At 42.9% G+C, this 18,999-nt stretch overlaps 4 protein-coding genes across 4 annotated transcripts in view; 2 read left to right on the top strand and 2 right to left on the bottom strand.

Moving 5' to 3' along the window:
• The window catches only part of LOC138975636 (transcription intermediary factor 1-beta-like), a 122,464-nt gene that overhangs the window by 82,940 nt on the left and 20,525 nt on the right, over positions 1-18,999 (bottom strand). The window lies entirely within an intron of this gene.
• LOC138975635 (E3 ubiquitin-protein ligase TRIM33-like) overlaps positions 1-18,999 on the bottom strand; it is a 47,768-nt gene that overhangs the window by 28,488 nt on the left and 281 nt on the right. Inside the window, exon 2 of the mRNA XM_070348369.1 lies at positions 8,152-8,210. The gene's annotated coding sequence lies outside the window, so the exon portion shown is untranslated. The remainder of the gene's footprint in view (positions 1-8,151; positions 8,211-18,999) is intronic.
• On the top strand, positions 11,623-15,309 carry LOC138977129 (uncharacterized). Its single transcript, XM_070350039.1, has one exon. It carries the CDS (start codon positions 11,623-11,625, stop codon positions 15,307-15,309), a length of 3,687 nt encoding a protein of 1,228 aa, XP_070206140.1.
• Positions 15,310-18,124, top strand: LOC138975630 (uncharacterized). Its single transcript, XM_070348364.1, has 2 exons — positions 15,310-17,493; positions 18,085-18,124. Exon 1 carries the CDS (start codon positions 15,359-15,361, stop codon positions 17,009-17,011), a length of 1,653 nt encoding a protein of 550 aa, XP_070204465.1. The 5' UTR covers positions 15,310-15,358; the 3' UTR covers positions 17,012-17,493; positions 18,085-18,124.

Here is an 18,999-nt window from a genome sequence, read left to right on the forward strand (position 1 = left end):
ATTAAAAACACGCTCAGAAAGTTAAAACAAAGAGAGGTACAGAAAAGCGTGCTATCCTTCTTAGCGCAACTACTACCCTGCTCTTCTTGTCAATTTCACTGCCTTTGCCATGAGCGGTGGACTGACGATGCTACGAGTATACGGTCTTGCTGAAAAATGGCAGCTACTTGACTAAATATTGTATTTTCGCCTTACGCGACTTGTTGTTATATTTAGTCAAGTTTTGACTAAATATTTTAACATCGAGGGGGAATCGAAACGAGGGTCGTAGTGTATGTGTGTGTGTGTGTGTGTGCGTGCGTGCGTGTAGAGCGATTCAGCCCAAACTACTGGACCGATCTTTATGAAATTTGACATGAGAGTTCCTGGGATTGATATCCCCATACTTTTTTTTCATTTTTTTGATAAATGTCTTTGATGACGTCATATCCGGCTTTTCGTGAAAGTTGAGGCGGCACTGTCACGCTCTCATTTTTCAACCAAATTGGTTGAAATTTTGGTCAAGTAATCTTCGACGAAGCCCGGGGTTCGGTATTGCATTTCAGCTTGGTGGCTTAAAAATTAATTAATGACTTTGGTCATTAAAAATCTGAAAATTGTAAAAAAAAATAAAAAATTATAAAACGATCTAAATTTACGTTTATCTTATTCTCCATCATTTGCTGATTCCAAAAACATATAAATATGTTATATTCAGATTAAAAACAAGCTCTGAAAATTAAATATATAAAAATTATTATCAAAATTAAATTGTCGAAATCAATTTAAAAACACTTTCATCTTATTCCTTGTCGGTTCCTGATTCCAAAAACATATAGATATGATATGTTTGGATTAAAATCACGCTCAGAAAGTTAAAACAAAGAGAGGTACAGAAAAGCGTGCTATCCTTCTTAGCGCAACTACTACCCCGCTCTTCTTGTCAATTTCACTGCCTTTGCCATGAGCGGTGGCCTGACGATGCTACGAGTAAAATGGCATTGCGTTTCATTCTGTGAGTTCGACAGCTACTTGACTAAATATTGTATTTTCGCCTTACGCGACTTGTTACATTTAGTCAAGTTTTGACTAAATGTTTTAACGTAGAGGGGGGAATCGAGACGAGGGTCGTGGTGTATGTGCGTGTGTGTGTGTGTGTGTGTGTGTGTGTGTGTGTGTGTGTGTAGAGCGATTCAGACTAAACTACTGGACCGATCTTTATGAAATTTGACATGAGAGTTCCTGGGTATGATATCCCTATACGTTATTCATTTTTTTGATAAATGTCTTTGATGACGTCATATCCGGCTTTTCGTGAAAGTTGAGGCGGCACTGTCACGCCCTCATTTTTCAACCAAATTGGTTGAAATTTTGGTCAAGTAATGTTCGACGAAGCCTGGACTTCGGTATTGCATTTCAGCTTGGTGGCTTAAAAATTGATTAATGACTTTGGTCATTAAAATTCTGAAAATTGTAAAAAAAATATTTTTTTTTATAAAACGATCCAAATTTACGTTCATCTTATTCTCCATCATTTGCTGATTCCAAAAACATATAAATATGTTATATTTGGATTAAAAACAAGCTCTGAAAATTAAATATATAAAAAATTAATATGAAAATTACATTTTCGAAATCAATTTAAAAACACTTTCATCTTATTCCTTGTCGGTTCCTGATTCAAAAAACCTATAGTTTGATATGTTTGGATTAAAAACACGCTCAGAAAGTTAAAACAAAGAGAGGTACAGAAAAGCGTGCTATCCTTCTGAGCGCAACTGCTACCCCGCTCTTCTTGTCAATTTCACTGTCTTTGCCGTGAGCGGGTGACTGACGATGCTACGAGAATGCGGTCTTGCTGCGTTGCATTGCGTTCAGTTTCATTCTGTGAGTTCGACAGCTACTTGACTAAAATTAATGTTGTATTTTCGCCTTACGCGACTTGTTTTCTTTACCTTTGTTTATTGTGTTTTCGATATTTGTGTTTATTTTTTGCTTGACTTATCTGTTTTATTTTAATGTTTGCTATCCACATCGTGTGATAAATGTTTCTTCTCAGTCTCTGAGTCAGTTTAGTTTCTGCACGCCGCTTTGGTACTCCTTGTTTTTCTAACTGGTGTATTGTGCGCGATTTGCGGATTTATTTTTACATTTAGTCAAGTTTTGACTAAATGTTTTAACGTAGAGGGGGAATCGAGACGAGGGTCGTGGTGTATGTGCGTGCGTGCGTGTGTGTGTGTGTGTGTGTGTGTGTCTGTCTGTCTCTGTGTGTGTGTAGAGTGATTCAGACTAAACTACTGGACCGATCTTTATGAAATTTGACATGAGAGTTCCTGGGTATGAAATCCCCATACGTTTTTTTTCATTTTTTTGATAAATGTCTTTTATGACGTCATATCCGGCTTTTCGTGAAAGTTGAGGCGGCACTGTCACGCTCTCATTTTTCAACCAAATTGGTTGAAATTTTGGTCAAGTAATCTTCGACGAAGCCCGGACTTCGGTATTGCATTTCAGCTTGGTGGCTTAAAAATTGATTAATGACTTTGGTCATTAAAAATCTGAAAATTGTAAAAAAAAATAAAAATTTATAAAACGATCCAAATTTACGTTCATGTTATTTTCCATCATTTTCTGATTCCAAAAACATATAAATATGTTATATTTGGATTAAAATCAAGCTCTGAAAATTAAATATATAAAAATTATTATCAAAATTAAATTGTCGAAATCAATTTAAAAACACTTTCATCTTATTCCTTGTCGGTTCCTGATTCCAAAAACATATAGATATGATATGTTTGGATTAAAATCACGCTCAGAAACTTAAAACAAAGAGAGGTACAGAAAAGCGTGCTATCCTTCTTAGCGCAACTACTACCCCGCTCTTCTTGTCAATTTCACTGCCTTTGCCATGAGAGGTGGACTGACGATGCTACGAGTATACGGTCTTGCTGAAAAATGGCATTGCGTTCAGTTTCATTCTGTGAGTTCGACAGCTACTTGACTAAATGTTGTATTTTCGCCTTACGCGACTTGTTATTCCTTTCATATGCTGTTGAAGTGTTGTGGGTGTTATTGTCTGTATATGCTATGTTGCGTCTGTGTATGCCTACAAGAATTTGCATTCGCTCTCTGCCAGTACAAGTCCAAACTTTAGTGGGTGTAATGTGCCTGTGGTCTGCTGGCAGTCGAGCACAGATAGTTTTCAAACATTCCTCCAGTGAGCCGCCGCGCGCTGCGACCTGAGTAAAGCGCTTCTTTGGTCTCTGGCAACGTTGAACTGCGCTGATATGCCCAGCGACGTGCGGACAAAGTCATCGCTGTATTCACCCTCTCTGGATAACTTGCACATGTCAAAACAGTTGCAGAAACACAAATCTCAAAACTGTTAGGCTTTTTCTCTTTTTTTCACTTTTGGCAGCGTTCACTCTAAATGTGCTGCCTAAAACGGACTCGTTTCTGTTCACAGCCAAAGCTTTCACACAAAAATTGCTATGACAGCTAAGGCCGCATTTGTTACATTTTAGCAGTGTTGACCCCAAGTTTCTACTTCAAACAAAAAATCAATAGCAAAATCTCAAAGTATGTGCGAGTCCCCTAAAATATGGACCACCTTCAACAAATCGAAGAAAAAGAAGCTAAAGGCTTTTTTCATTAATTCATTAAGAAGCTTGCTGGAAATAACCTATTACTAGCCCTCGAGATCAGTTTAAAAAAAAATAACAAAAAGTCTTCTTTTCGTGCAAGTTGATAATTTTACTTATTTTCACTCTGTTTTTGATAAGCTTCTTTAGTTTCCTGGTGTTCTTCAAATAATGCTCTCATCAACCCGAAACAGATCAATCTAAAGCATATTTGAATTAGTCTGACTTGTACACTAAGTTGTATCATGCTATTTTGAAGTATAGGGGGCTTTTTTTTTACAGTGATTCGTGAAGGCCGCTTCACTGGTCCATATTAGGCGCCCAGGCTCCTAATATGTACCATTTGTGATTTTATATGCATTTACTTTTTGCTGAATGTCTATCAAAGCTATTTCACTCTAATTAGGCCTAACGGCCAACCTAAGAGAGAAGGACTACCAAACACAAAATAAAACTTCTTCGCAAGAAAACAAGCTAGTTATCAGCATGAAACAAAAAGTGGTCCATATTAGGAGCCCTTCCTAACTGTCTGTGTCTGCGTCGAAGATGTTACCGTGAATGTGTTTTTAAAAGACATTAATTTTGTCAGGGCGGCATTCAAACCACACGCACCAGACACGAACCGACGAACAAAATACTTCTGACAACAACTTAAATGTAAAATCAACAAGAGTACTGTAGCAGGGACCTGTATTAATATAGGTCTATGAGTGTAGTAAGATTCCAAATTGTATTCAGACCAAAACAACAATCATAAAACATACATGGGATTTTTCATATATATGTGTGTGTGTGTGTGTGTGTGTGTGTGTGTGTGTGTGTGTGTGTGTGTGTGTGTGTGTGTGTGTGTGTGTGTGTGTGTGTGTGTGTGTGTGATGATGATAACTAGTTTTAACGTCCTCTTAGAACTGCAACTGGCTTTAGGACAGGTAGAGTTAATATGCTTTATGTGGGGACAAGACACTGAACAAACATGCAACCAGAGAACACATATGGTCGTGTTATAATCATATCTGGAAGTCTGTTGCGATGTTTCAAAATGGGGATGGAAGTGAAGATTGTGTACGCGGAATATGGTTGGACTGGAGCGGTTTTGTAGGCTTATTTATTTTTTTTATGTGGAATATTGTTATATTTGTGGCTGAATAGGTAAGTAAATACATAACTGGAAAAATAATACAATGAAGCGTGCAATGTTTATTTAAAAAAAAAAACTCATGGGGTTTCAGTTTGTGTTCGTTGACAAGGGTGTGTAGCACAGGAGCTTCTGTGGTGTGTAGGTTGCGGAAGTCTTGTTGGAGTGATTGGCAGCGGTCAAAGAGGTGTAAAAAAGATATAAACTTTTCACATTCACAGAGACGGGGAAAGCACTTGTGAGCGCATCCATCCGTGCGATTGCTGCGACGTAATTTAAAGGAGGGAGGTGGGGAGTGAAGGCCTGTTTTGTTTTGTTTGTCACGGGGCAGAATAAGCCAACCATGAGCATTGCCTTCTATTCAGTTTAATTCTGTTTCCCAGTGACGCCAGATAACTTTGGCCATTTTGTGTTTTGCTCCCGTCTTAGTTAATTTTATGTCATGAAATGCTGCTTGATCTGTAACAGCCTCTTTTGCTTCTCTGTCAGCCATATCACTGCCTCTGATCCATGTGTGAATGATTGATTGATTTGTTTTTTGGGAGATCAAAGATGAGTTAGAGTGCAGCCATTTCGGCTCTTTAGTTTTAGATTCGATTTGTGTGTGTGTGTGTGTGTGTGTGTGTGTGTGTGTGTGTGTGTGTGTGTGTGTGTGTGTGTGTGTGTGTTTGTGTGTGTATGTGTGTGTATGTGTGTGTGTGTGTGTGTAGAAGCAGGAAAATATAGCACAATAATAGCAAACTAAAGAAGGGGAAGGAAAACGAAAAGGAGGGTAAAAACCACGCACTTCTTTACTCAAACTTCATAAAACCGACTGTAAAACTAACACCGGCTATTCTCCTTTCTCAATCATTATCAAAATCGATCCTAAAACAAAACAAGTCGCGTATGGCGAAAATACAACATTTAGTCAAGCTGTCGAACTCACAGAATGAAACTGAACGCAATGCAATTTTTCAGCAAGACCGTATATTCGTAGCATCGTACGTCGTCAGTCCACCGCTCGTGGCAAAGGCAGTGGAATTGACAAGAAGAGCGGGGTAGTAGTTGCGCTAAGAAGGATAGCACGCTTTTCTGCACCTCTCTTCGTTTTAACTTTCTGAGCGTGTTTTTAATCCACACATATCATATCTCTATGTTTTTGGAATCAGGAACCGACAAGGAATAAGATGAAAGATGATTTAAAAAATGTAATTTTGATCATAATTTTTATATTTTTAATTTTCAGAGCTTGTTTTTAATCCAAATATAACATATTTATATATGTTTTTTTGAATCAGACAATGATGAAGAATAAGATGAACGTAAATTTGGATCGCTTTATAAAACAATTATTTTTTTTACAATTTTCAGATTTTTAATGGCCAAAGTCATTAATTAATTTTCAAGCCACCAAGCTGAAATGCAATACCGAAGGCCGGCCTTTGTCGAAGATTGCTTGACTAAAATTTCAATTAATTTGATTGAAAAATGAGGGTGTGACAGTGCCGCCTCAACTTTTACAAAAAGCCGGATATGACGTCATCAAAGGTATTTATCGAAAAAAACAAAACGTCCGGGGATATCATACCCAGGAACTCTCATGTAAAATTTCATAAAGATCGGTTCAGTAGTTTGGTCTGAATCGCTCTACACACACACATGCACACGCACACAGCAACAACTTGCTGAATTTGTATACAACTGCATGATTATACGCAATAATGACATAACTACAGATACATAACAATGTTGTAATCACTGCTCCATGGACGATATTTCTTCTTGTCTTTACAAATATCCACTTCGTGTCTGATAAACCCTTTACTGTGTTTTTATGACAATTAAATGAGTTCTGAGTTCTGAGTTCTGAGTTCACACACACACACACACACACTGACACACCACGACACTCGTCTCGATTCCCCCTCTATGTTAAAACATTTAGTCAAAACTTGACTAAATGTAAAGAGACAGTATGTATTGCATCTAAACACGAGCTAAGTAAAACATTATCAGAAAAGGTAGAGCAAGAGAAATCCCAAAACTCAAATTCGAGTCACTGCAGTTCGTACTGTACAAGTTGAGAAAGTTGCAAGTCCAGTCAGTAGCCACCATCTCGGACGGATGTTTCGGGGAGGGGGGGGGGGGGAGTAGAACAAAGGCCTATCTGTGGTCCGTCGCTGCTTCGAATTCCTTACAGGTCCCACACACATGGGAAAACGATTAACTCGGCCAGTACCCCAGCAAAAGTGGAAAGGAATATAGAAGAAAACTAAAATCTGACCGCGCTAAATAGTCAGCTGAGAATGACCTACTTTCTCTGCTCAACGCACGGGCAATGCAGTCTCTCGTGTACACTGTACTGTGACAAGGCTCATAATTATAGAGAAAATAAGAGATACCCCCAAAAATGTTTGTGCACTGCACTTTTTTTTCACATTTATAAACTGATGATCAGTGTGTGTGTGTTCAGTTGTGTGTGCGTGTGTGTGTGTCAGTTCAAGGGGTGTGTATGTGTGTCACTGTGTGCCCGTGTGTGTGTGTCAGTCACAGTGTGTGTGTGTGTGTGTGTGTGTGTGCATGTGTGTGTGCATGTGTGTGTGCCGTGTGCAGTGACAGTGTGAATGTGTGTGACGGTGTGTGTGTGTATGATGTATGTGCAGTGTGTGTGTGTGTGTGTGTGTGTGTGTGTGTGTGTGTGTGTGTGTGTGTGTGTGTGTGTGTGTGACCGTGCTGAGAGAGAAACTAGAGAACAAGAACAAGAACAAGAACAATTCTTTATTTTACGAGGGTAATAGAGTAAGCAGTGATCTGCTTTTTTACATCTGGCCCTCGCCCTAAAGAGGGACTAGTCTAAAATTGCTAAAGAATAAGCAAGTAAAGAAAACAAACTACTGCTACATGATTATAATAGAAATGAAAGTAAGAACATATCATCAATTTACATACAATACATTGCTTAAATGAAAAATGCAGAGAGAGGGAGCCGATAATCGTCTGATTCTGCAGGTTCGGCACCAGGCTGATGAAAACGCAGAATAATCCATCAAAACAACACTCTAACATCAAGTTTTAGAAACCAGAAAAACTTATCGTAACTCCACAGGTTTCGTGGTGTTTTGCGCACTGCTGAAACGCGTTTAACACGACGTGAATCGCCGTGCGTTAATGTAGCGAAAACGTCCAAAACGCAGACACCAAAACTCGATGTTTTACTGTGTTTTGCACCGCGCTAAAATCCCAGGGATTTTATTGCGTTACGGCAGTTTTTCTAACTTGATGTGAATCGCACAGGTATAATGCCACAACATTCAGTTGATTAACTTCATGTTTCATGTTATATGCCACGTTATAGTGCCAAAACGTGACCTTTCGCCCAGTGGTTACCAGTCGTCATTGTCTCAGTCTTACCTTGACGAACAAGCAGGAGAGGGACACGCCTTGGGACAATTCAAGGGACTGATTTGTATCTGTCAATCAGAAGAGCACCTATCAGAGATAATTAATTCCTTCCACGCTCTCTCTCCCTCCTTCTCTCCCTCTCTCTCTCTCTGTCTGTCTGTCCGTCTATCTGCCTGCCTGTCTGTCTGTCTGTCTGTCTGTCAGTCTCTCTCTCTCACTCTCTCTCTCTCTCTCTCATATGACACACACACACACACACACACACACACACACACACGCACGCACACACACACACACACACACACACGCGCGCGCGCGCATGCACAATACGCAAAAAGTGTCAGCAAGAGAGCCTGACAGAGAGAGAAAAACACAAATAGAGACAGAGATTCAGAGATAAAACCACCTGTCATCCAAGGCTGTTTTACCAGTGCAAACTAGGTGGAGAAAATTGGCTGTGTGTCTGTGTAACAACGCCTAATAATTCCACCAGCAACTCCCAAAACAGAAAGTAGAAATTGACGTGACACACTACAGCCGAATGATAACTACCGTGACCCGTGCATGCTCACAGCTACACAGAACCAAAGTTTCATTTTCATGTCAACCTGCTTTTGTGAAGTCGTCGCTGTTATACTGTTCAAAAAAAGAAACGCATAGCTTGTAATATTTGGTTAATTTAGTTATATGGCTACAAGGATATCCACCAAACTGCAGAAAATGTTTATCTGGTCGTCGACCTTTCGTCCATTGCCACAAGTGAGCTCTGCACGTGACGCATGCGTTATCAGTGGCTACAATGTCAAAATTGCTCATTTGGCATGACCACTCGTCATGCTTCAGTGTAATCTCGTGAAACTCGGGGAATATTGAGCTCTCACCATGTCTTCCAAAACCCATAAAAGCGGATTGTTCGCCACAAAGAAATCAGACGACAATTCAGCGACGAAAGATGGCCCGATTGAGCAGAGAAGACCGCCAAATTGCATTGGGTCGTTTACAAGCAGGCCAAAGTCAAAGTGCAATCGCCAGGCACTTCCACGTGTCCCAGAGCACCATCAGTAGACTGTGGGTCAGGTTTCAAGCCACTGGCTCCGTTGCTGACTTGCCACGAGCGGGAAGACCAAGGGCGACAACTGCTGCTCACGACCGCTTCATACGACTCCGCCACCTCCGGAATCGTTTCCTGTCGGCCTCATCTTCTGTCCAGGCTCTCCCCGGGCCACACCGATTATCGGACCAGACCGTGCGGAACCGCCTGCATGAAGCTGGTTTGAGAGCTCGCAGACCTCACAGAGGAGCTGTCCTCACCCGCCGCCATCGCCAGAACCGAGTGCAGTGGGGCAACCAGCACCTTCGCTGGACCGTCCGGAATCACTGGAGACACGTGTGGTTCAGCGACGAGTCCTACTTCCTGCTCCAGCGACATGATGGTCGGAGGAGGGTCTACCGGAGAGTAAACGAACGTTACGCGCCCAACTGTGTGGATGAGGCACCCGTTCATGGTGGTGGAGGCGTCATGGTGTGGGGGGCGATCAATACCGCTGGAAGGAGCACCCTGGTGCACGTCCAAGGGCGCATAACTGCCCAGCGATACGTGGAGGAAATTCTGCGCCCACACGCCCTTCCTCTTCTGGCTGACCAGGATGCCATATTCCAGCAGGACAACGCTCGCCCGCACACAGCACGACTCACCACCCAGTTCCTCACCGACCACCATGTCCAGGTGCTTCCCTGGCCATCCATGTCGCCAGACATGAACCCGATAGAACACCTCTGGGATGAATTGGACAGACGTGTGCGCAGGCGAGAAGAAGCGCCGACAAATCACCGCGATCTATTGCAGGCACTTCAGGAGGAGTGGGACACCATCCCACAGCAAGATATCCGGCATCTGATCCAGTCCATGCCCAGAAGGTGCCGGGCAGTTGTTGCTGCTCAAGGCAGTCACACCCCCTACTGACTTGACAGCCTCGGCACCCAATTGTATTGATTGACTGATTGATTTGAAGATGCAAATGAACTGTGTGTGCATTCAACTGTGTGAAAGGCGCCACGCGAAATCCTATGCCATATCCATCTTTAAATCATGTTAGTCCAAATCTGTTCCAGATCCAGCTTTTTTGTTGTTCTTTTTGATCAGTAAAGTTCTACAAGTTTGATAGTTTTTAGATTTTATTTAGTCATTAATTTTACACTAAATGTGTGTAAGATAGATTCAAGGTTTATTCAGAATATGCAGGAACATTTTGCTGTAAGAATGAGGTGCGCTTCCTGTTCCGGCGCTTCCTGTCTGCCATTTTTCTTAGTATAAGCCACAGTTTTTTGTTCCATTAACATCAGCCATAAACATGACGCACAAAGGTCATCATTGGGTAAATATTGTTCAAATTGTTTCTATTGTTAATTTTCTATTCAGGAATAATTATATTTGTCTTGTAGTAAGGAAAAGTTTATTGTTTTGTACGTTTTTGGTACAGTCTTTCACCATGTGGTGTTTCAGTATTCGCCATGATGTGCGCACTTTTACCAAGTTTATTTCACTGTTTAATTAGTGTTCAGTGTGTCAAATTCAAGTAAGAGTGGTATTTTATACATGTTTGCCTTTTATTTAAACTGTTGGTAGTGTATGGAAATGCATTTGTGCCAAAGGATAACGTTTCATAGTTATTTTGTTTTTAACCATTTTCCCAGTCAACAGTGTGCTTACCTGTGATTCAGAATAAGTTTTTGGTTTGTTTTGTTATTCCCTTTTTGTGTAAAGTGTGTAAGAGATAAAGGTAATGATCAGAGCTCTTTTTCTAAGTTGGTAGAATTCTTATTATCTCCCTTTAAGTGTAATAGAACAGTTTTTAAAATGACAAGTTTCACAGGTTGTTTCCCTTTGTTTTGTAGTGTCAGTAATGTTAGTAGTTGCTGTTCATTATTAGTATGGTTGAGTGATTGTTATGTTATATTGTTTTCAGTTTGACGGTGCAGTATGTTGATTAAACATCACAAGTTCAACTACTCATCAGTTCTGCCAGGCTTGTTTTGTGCGGCTGTGACAGTCAAACCAATGGCTAACCCATGCCTGGACAACCACGTCTGACTCCAACCCACAGCAACGAATAAATCAGAGCATCATCAACATGAGTCAGTCAGAGGAGTCAACCAGACCAAAACGTGAAGTCAGATACACAGAAAAGTACCAAGAAAGGTCAAAAGGCTAAACCACCAGGTGCTACAGTCACACCAAAGGAAGACACTTTCAAAGACACTTACGAAGCATGGAAAAGAGGTATGCAAACCATACGTCAGAACCTAAAACACCAACTGTCTGATGAAGAGCTCACCAACGTAATACAGACAGCAGAAAATTTACGGAAGTGTGTTTTAGAAGCCTTCATGAACATTAAAACTCCTGACCACTTGACGCGGAGGAGAATGGACTGCTGCTCTGCCAACACCAACAACATTGTATCGCTAGCGCAAATACGCATGAGTGAAACAGATCAGCTTGCTTGGAACCAAGAAGAAGAAACAGCACGCCTGCGTGTCATGTTGGACACGGAATATGCCCATTCAGTCTATGGGTCTAAAACCTCTGGTTCTGGCAGAAGTTGTAGCAGCAGTGCTTCTTTGTGGTCATCACAGGAGAGTATTGCTACAAAACGAGCTGAGGCGTTGGCTAAGCTTGCAGCTCAGGAAGTCGAGATGCAGACACGGCAAGAAATTGCGGCAGAGAGAGCACGCCTGGACCGCTTGGAGGCAGAACAGAACATCAGGGCTACAAAGGCCATGATCAAAGCTTATGATGAGCTGGGGCACCCAGAAGCAAGACCCACCGTCCGTCAGGGAGCCCATGAGGATAACGTGACCACCCATAACCAGACTCTCGTCAACGACAACCGTCAGCCGCCTTGCGCTCACGTCAGTTACAGTCGCTTGCCACCATGTGAGCCGTCCACTTTCACTGGTGACCCACTTCAGTTCGTCAAGTGGAAGCGATCATTCGAGGGCTTGATTGGTCACACGCACATTTCATACGCAGAGAAGCTGGCCCTGCTTGAGCGCTACACCGCCGGAGAAGCGTATGAATGTATCGAGGGAGCATTCTTCAGGTTCGACACTGAAGCATACGACGACGCATGGAGAACGCTGAACGAACGCTATGGACATCCATCTGTAATACTGAACGCCTTCAGAAAGAAACTCAACAACTGGCCAAAGGTGGGAGGAAGAGAGTACAACGATCTGCGAAGATTTTCAGACTTCCTCGTCACCGTGGATAACGCCTCACCCCACATCCCGGGTCTCAAGCATCTTGATGACGAAGAGGAGAATAAGAAGCTGCTACAGAAGCTACCAGACTGGATCATCACAAAGTGGGGAAACGTGGTAGCACAACATGATACAGACGGCCGTAGTTACCCAAGCTTCCATTGTTTCACCCAGTTTCTCGCCTCACAGGCCAAAGTCGCGACTAGGCCAGTGTGCTCTCTACAAGCTCTAAAAGAGGACAAAGGAGAGACCAAACCATCACATCCTACCAAGTACAGAGGACCTAACCGTACAGCCGTAAGCATGGCAACGACTACAGATCAGCAGGTGAACCACACACAAAACACTCCAGATGTCGACTCACAATCTACTCGCAAGCTTTGTGTCTTTTGCAAACAGACCAACCATTTTCTACCAAACTGTCAAACCTTTCAAGCCAGGCCTGCTGAAGAACGAAGAACTTTCGTTAAGGAGCAGAGACGGTGTTTCAGGTGTTTGCGAACAGGTCACCATGCGAAAGACTGTAAAAACCATCACACCTGCAAGAAATGCCAAGGCAAACACCCCACAGCGCTCCATGACGATAATTTTGTCAACAAGAAAGGAGACCGCACCAGAGACGCTGCAGGTACGCAAGCCACAGCAACAACCTGCAAGGTGTCATGCAACGCTTCCTCACACAGTGCGTTGACGGTTCCAGTGTGGATATCCACAAAGCAAGATCCTGACAAGGAAAGATTAGTCTACGCCCTCATAGACTCACAAAGCGACACAACCTTCGTTGAACGTTCAGTCGTAGACTTCTTGAATCCATCCTCCAGAGAAACCACGCGTCTCAAGATAGAGACACTCAGAGACGACATCCAGTCAGGGATTGTATGCGACAGAGTCTCGGACCTGCGTGTGCGAGCCTACAACAGTGACACTTTTGTTGAGCTACCACCTGCCTACTCCATTGATTACATTCCTTTGCGACAAAGCACCATACCCACTTGCAACACTGCAAAAAGCTGGAGCCATCTGCAGCAGATTGCGCATGAGTTACCTCCCCTACTCAACTGTGATCCTGGCGTTCTCATCGGGTTCAACTGTTCTCATGCGTTCCTGCCCAGACAATACATAGTCGGTGGTGACTCGGAGCCGTTTGCAGTGAGGACAGATCTAGGATGGGGCATCGTTGGGAAAACCTCGCCGACGTCACAAGGTTCCTCATCTGAGAACGTAAGCGTCTGCAATCGTGTCACAACCAAAGAACTCCCAGTCATCAAACCAAAGGACGCATGTCGTATATTGGAAAGAGACTTTGAGCAGGACGAAAAGGATGGCAAGCCCACTTCACAAGAAGATGAGTTGTTCATGAACATTCTCAACACAAACGTTGCAAGAGACAGTGACGGACACCTACAGATGCCGCTTCCCTTCAAGAAAAAACCTGTTCTTCCAAACAACTACGTACTGGCAGCCCAACGTTTGGAACACTTGAAGAAGAAGCTACAAAGAAACACAGAGTACTACAATGAGTACAATGAGTTCATGAACGACATCATAAGAAGAGGTGATGCAGAAGAAGCCAAAGAAACCACAGGCCAAGAATGGTATATACCACATCATGGTGTTTTTCATCCTCAGAAGAAGAAACTCAGAGTTGTCTTTGACTGTTCTGCAAAGTTCAACAACACGTGCCTCAACGACCATCTACTTGTCGGCCCAAACCTCATTAACAACTTGGTGGGCATCCTCAGTCGATTTCGACAGCACTCTGTCGCTTTCACCTGCGACGTGGAGAAAATGTTCCACCAGTTCCGAGTGACTGAAGAACACTGTGACTTCCTACGTTTCCTCTGGTGGAAAGACGGCAACCTCACAGACAGCCCCGCTGTGTACCGAATGAAGGTACATCTGTTCGGAGCTGCTTCCTCTCCAGGCTGCGCCAACTACGGACTCAAACATCTAGCCAAAGAAAACCAGGACAAGTTCACAGAAGGGTCTCACTTCATTGAAAGGGACTTCTATGTGGATGATGGGCTATCCAGCCAGCCGACAGAGGAGAAAGCCATTAACCTCATCAAAGAAGCGGTAGCAATCTGCTCCACAGGAGGCCTGAGACTCCACAAATTCGCATCCAACAGTCACAAGGTGATGGAGTCGATTCCAATGTCAGAACGCAACGGAAACATGCAAACGATGGACCTCAACTTCCATGATCTGCCGCTGGAACGAACTCTTGGAATGCAGTGGTCTATAGACAACGACACTCTCCATTTCTCCTTCATGCCCAGTGAACGGCCATGCACACAACGAGGCATCCTAGCCATTGTTGCCTCTTTGTATGATCCCTTGGGGCTGATCGCACCATACGTTCTGACGGGCAAACAGATTCTGCAAGAAGTTTGTCACAAAGGCACCAAATGGGACGATCCTGTGCCGATAGAACTGCAGTCAGCATGGAACACCTGGAAAGAAGACATGGATCAGCTGAAACTCGTTTCTATCCCAAGGTGTTACTACCCAACCAACTTTGGTTCTATCACCAACGTCCAGCTTCATCACTTCTCAGACGCCAGTACCACAGGCTATGGAATGTGCACCTACCTGAGACTGGTGAATGCTGAGGGTCAAACGCACTGTTCTCTTGTCGCTGCCAAGGCAAGAGTGGCTCCCAAGAAAATTGTGAGCATTCCTCGTCTCGAACTGGCAGCTGCCGTTGTGGCTGCAGAGGTTGGTCACGCCATCAAACAAGAACTCAGCTACACCATCAGTGAAGAATTCTTCTGGACAGACTCTCGTGTAGTGCTGGGCTACATCAATAACGAGGCAAGGAGGTTCCATGTTTTTGTTGCCAATCGAGTGCAGAAGATCAGAAACCTCTCGGACCCAAGTCAATGGCATTACGTTCCCATCTGAAGACAATCCTGCAGATCACGCTTCAAGAGGTTTAAGAGCAGCTGAGCTGATGCACAGCAAATGGTTTTCCGGACCCAAGTTTCTGTGGGAAACTAAGCTCTCCCTACCCTCGGCTACGTCATCAGCTCTCAAGCCTGAAGACCCAGAAGTTCGCACTGCCTTGACAACCCAAACTACGTCCTGTGCAGTAGATTTGGATGACAGACTATCTCGTTTCTCAAGCTGGAATGTGGCAGCACGTGTGATGACAAGAATCTTGCGACTCAACAAGTCTCGCGACAAAAGCTCAACAGCAGAACTTTCTGTGGAGGAAATTCACAATGCCAAACTCTCCATCATCAGAGGTGTCCAGTCTCAGTTCTTGGCAGCAGAAATCTCATGTCTCTCCAAGAAGGGAAGTTTGCCTCAAACGAACAAGCTTCATCGCACCGAGCCATTCCTGCAAGACGGAATTCTTCGTGTTGGTGGGAGACTCAAGAAAGGTTCATTCTCCATGGGTGAAAAGCATCCCATCATTCTCCCCAAGAACTCTCACGTCACAAGACTCGTGATACTCCATTGTCACGAGAAAATCAAGCACCAAGGTAGAGGAATGACACTCAACGAAATCCGCTCCCAAGGCTTCTGGGTACCTGGAGGCTCCAAGCAGGTTGCGAAGGTTCTCAGCAAGTGTGTCGTCTGCAGAAAGCTGCGAAGTGACGCCCAAGGTCAACAGATGGCTGATCTACCCAAAGAAAGAGTCGAACCATCCCCTCCCTTCACGTACGTGGGAATGGACTGCTTCGGCCCTATGTTGGTGAAGAACGGAAGAAAGGAAGTGAAGCGCTACGGTCTTCTCTTCACCTGTTTCTGCTCCAGAGCGGTTCATCTTGAAATGCTCGACGATATGACCACAGACTCGCTCATCAACGGCATTCGCTGCTTCATCGCAATCAGGGGTGGAGCGCAGAAGATTTTCTGTGATCAAGGTACCAACTTTGTGGGAGCAGACAATGAACTCAGGAGTGCATTGAAAGAAATGGATGAAGATGAACTCAAACAGCGGCTCAGAGACCACCAAATCCAGTTTGTCTTCAACACTCCATACGCAAGCCACGCAGGGGGTGTGTGGGAGAGACAAGTACAGACCGTGAAATCAGTGCTACGAGCCACGACTGCACTCTGCCCCGGACGACTTGACGACTCGTCTCTTCGTACAATGTTGTACGAAGCCATGGCCATCGTGAACTGTCGACCCATCACTGCTGTTCATCAAGGTGACCCAACCTCACCAGAACCCCTCACTCCAAACCACATCCTCACCATGAAATCCAGTGTTCCCCTTCCCCCACCAGGCAAGTTCATGACAGAGGACTTGTTTCTGCGAAAGCGCTGGCGTCGCGTCCAGTTCCTGGCACAGCAGTTCTGGTCAAGATGGCGCAAGGAGTACATCCTGGCACTCACCCAACGACAGAAGTGGCTTCACCCCAAGAGGAACCTCAAGGTGGGAGACGTGGTTCTGGTGAAAGACCAAGAACTGCCCCGCAACCAGTGGCCACTGGCAAGAGTGGTTGCAGCATCACCAGATGACGACGGTCTTGTTCGCCATGTGACCTTGAACATTGCAGCCAAAGATCTCGACAAAAATGGCAAAAGACGTTCCAAGCTTTCTGTTGTCGAGCGACCTGTCCACAAGCTCATCCTCATCCTGGAAACCAACTGACTTTATGTGGAGGATCAGTGACCATGAGCAGTATTCGTGACAATCATTGTTGCGCCTGTGTGAATGTGCATAGAAATTTCCATGATTCTTGTTTAATTTTTGGTTTTTGTATTACAAGTATTTTTATGAATCCTGTAAATTGGTGGGAGTGTGAAAGGCGCCACGCGAAATCCTATGCCATATCCATCTTTAAATCATGTTAGTCCAAATCTGTTCCAGATCCAGCTTTTTTGTTGTTCTTTTTGATCAGTAAAGTTCTACAAGTTTGATAGTTTTTAGATTTTATTTAGTCATTAATTTTACACTAAATGTGTGTAAGATAGATTCAAGGTTTATTCAGAATATGCAGGAACATTTTGCTGTAAGAATGAGGTGCGCTTCCTGTTCCGGCGCTTCCTGTCTGCCATTTTTCTTAGTATAAGCCACAGTTTTTTGTTCCATTAACATCAGCCATAAACATGACGCACAAAGGCCATCATTGGGTAAATATTGTTCAAATTGTTTCTATTGTTAATTTTCTATTCAGGAATAATTATATTTGTCTTGTAGTAAGGAAAAGTTTATTGTTTTGTACGTTTTTGGTACAGTCTTTCACCATGTGGTGTTTCAGTATTCGCCATGATGTGCGCACTTTTACCAAGTTTATTTCACTGTTTAATTAGTGTTCAGTGTGTCAAATTCAAGTAAGAGTGGTATTTTATACATGTTTGCCTTTTATTTAAACTGTTGGTAGTGTATGGAAATGCATTTGTGCCAAAGGATAACGTTTCATAGTTATTTTGTTTTTAACCATTTTCCCAGTCAACAGTGTGCTTACCTGTGATTCAGAATAAGTTTTTGGTTTGTTTTGTTATTCCCTTTTTGTGTAAAGTGTGTAAGAGATAAAGGTAATGATCAGAGCTCTTTTTCTAAGTTGGTAGAATTCTTATTATCTCCCTTTAAGTGTAATAGAACAGTTTTTAAAATGACAAGTTTCACAGGTTGTTTCCCTTTGTTTTGTAGTGTCAGTAATGTTAGTAGTTGCTGTTCATTATTAGTATGGTTGAGTGATTGTTATGTTATATTGTTTTCAGTTTGACGGTGCAGTATGTTGATTAAACATCACAAGTTCAACTACTCATCAGTTCTGCCAGGCTTGTTTTGTGCGGCTGTGACAAACTGTGTCCATACCAAATTTCAAACAAATAATCTAAATATTGGATTTTCTGTTAATTTTTTCGAAAAATAAAACAAATTTGGCAAGTAGCAACAATGCGTTTCTTTTTTTGAACAGTATATGTATGAGGAGGCTAATTTTGTCACAGCGTGACCTACTTACTGTGTCTTTTCACCGCGCAAACCCAGTGACTACCCGGTGGTCGATAATGGATCCACACACACTTGAATTTGGGTAAGTATTTCTGGTAATCTTGACCTTTAGCGTGTTAAATTCATAGCTCATAATTCAGAGGCATTTAAGTCTCCAAATTTGTTGAACCTGCACTTGTAATCATAACAAGTCATTTTAGATCCCTTTGAAGTTACGGAATGAACTCCGATGAACTGTACGAATGCATTTTATTTACATGGGTCAAAGAAGGAATTATCCGTGTGAGCGAACAAGGGAGACAACTCTTTCGTGTAAATGATGTCCCATGGTTGACAACATACGCCATTTTCGGTACATTTTCGTCGATTGAACAACCAAATTGATTAATTATGCTTAGTGGAGCTCAATCCGTCAATTAATTTCACGACAAATGTTCTCTGGCTTGCTTACATGGACTTGTATCAAAAATAAGTCAAGAATGTCACTGGACTCTGAGCTATGAATTTATAACACGCTAAAGTTCAAGATTACCTTATTTCTTGAAGTTTATAAACCCACACAGACCTGAAAGCAGATACAATGAGCCCAACAGTGAACACCTAGTTTACACAGTAAATACAGCATAGTGTAGAAAGCTTCTCCGCACACACCTGTTTCGGTGGTTATCTACACTACACAA

Source organism: Littorina saxatilis, linkage group LG9 (genome assembly GCF_037325665.1).
Source record: "Littorina saxatilis isolate snail1 linkage group LG9, US_GU_Lsax_2.0, whole genome shotgun sequence".
Lineage (NCBI taxonomy): Eukaryota > Metazoa > Mollusca > Gastropoda > Littorinimorpha > Littorinidae > Littorina > Littorina saxatilis.

Excerpts from the sequence above, each read along its gene's own strand:
- LOC138975630 (XM_070348364.1), top strand. The coding sequence starts at position 15,359 with ATGCACAGCAAATGGTTTTCCGGACCCAAGTTTCTGTGGGAAACTAAG.
- LOC138977129 (XM_070350039.1), top strand. The coding sequence starts at position 11,623 with ATGAGTGAAACAGATCAGCTTGCTTGGAACCAAGAAGAAGAAACAGCA.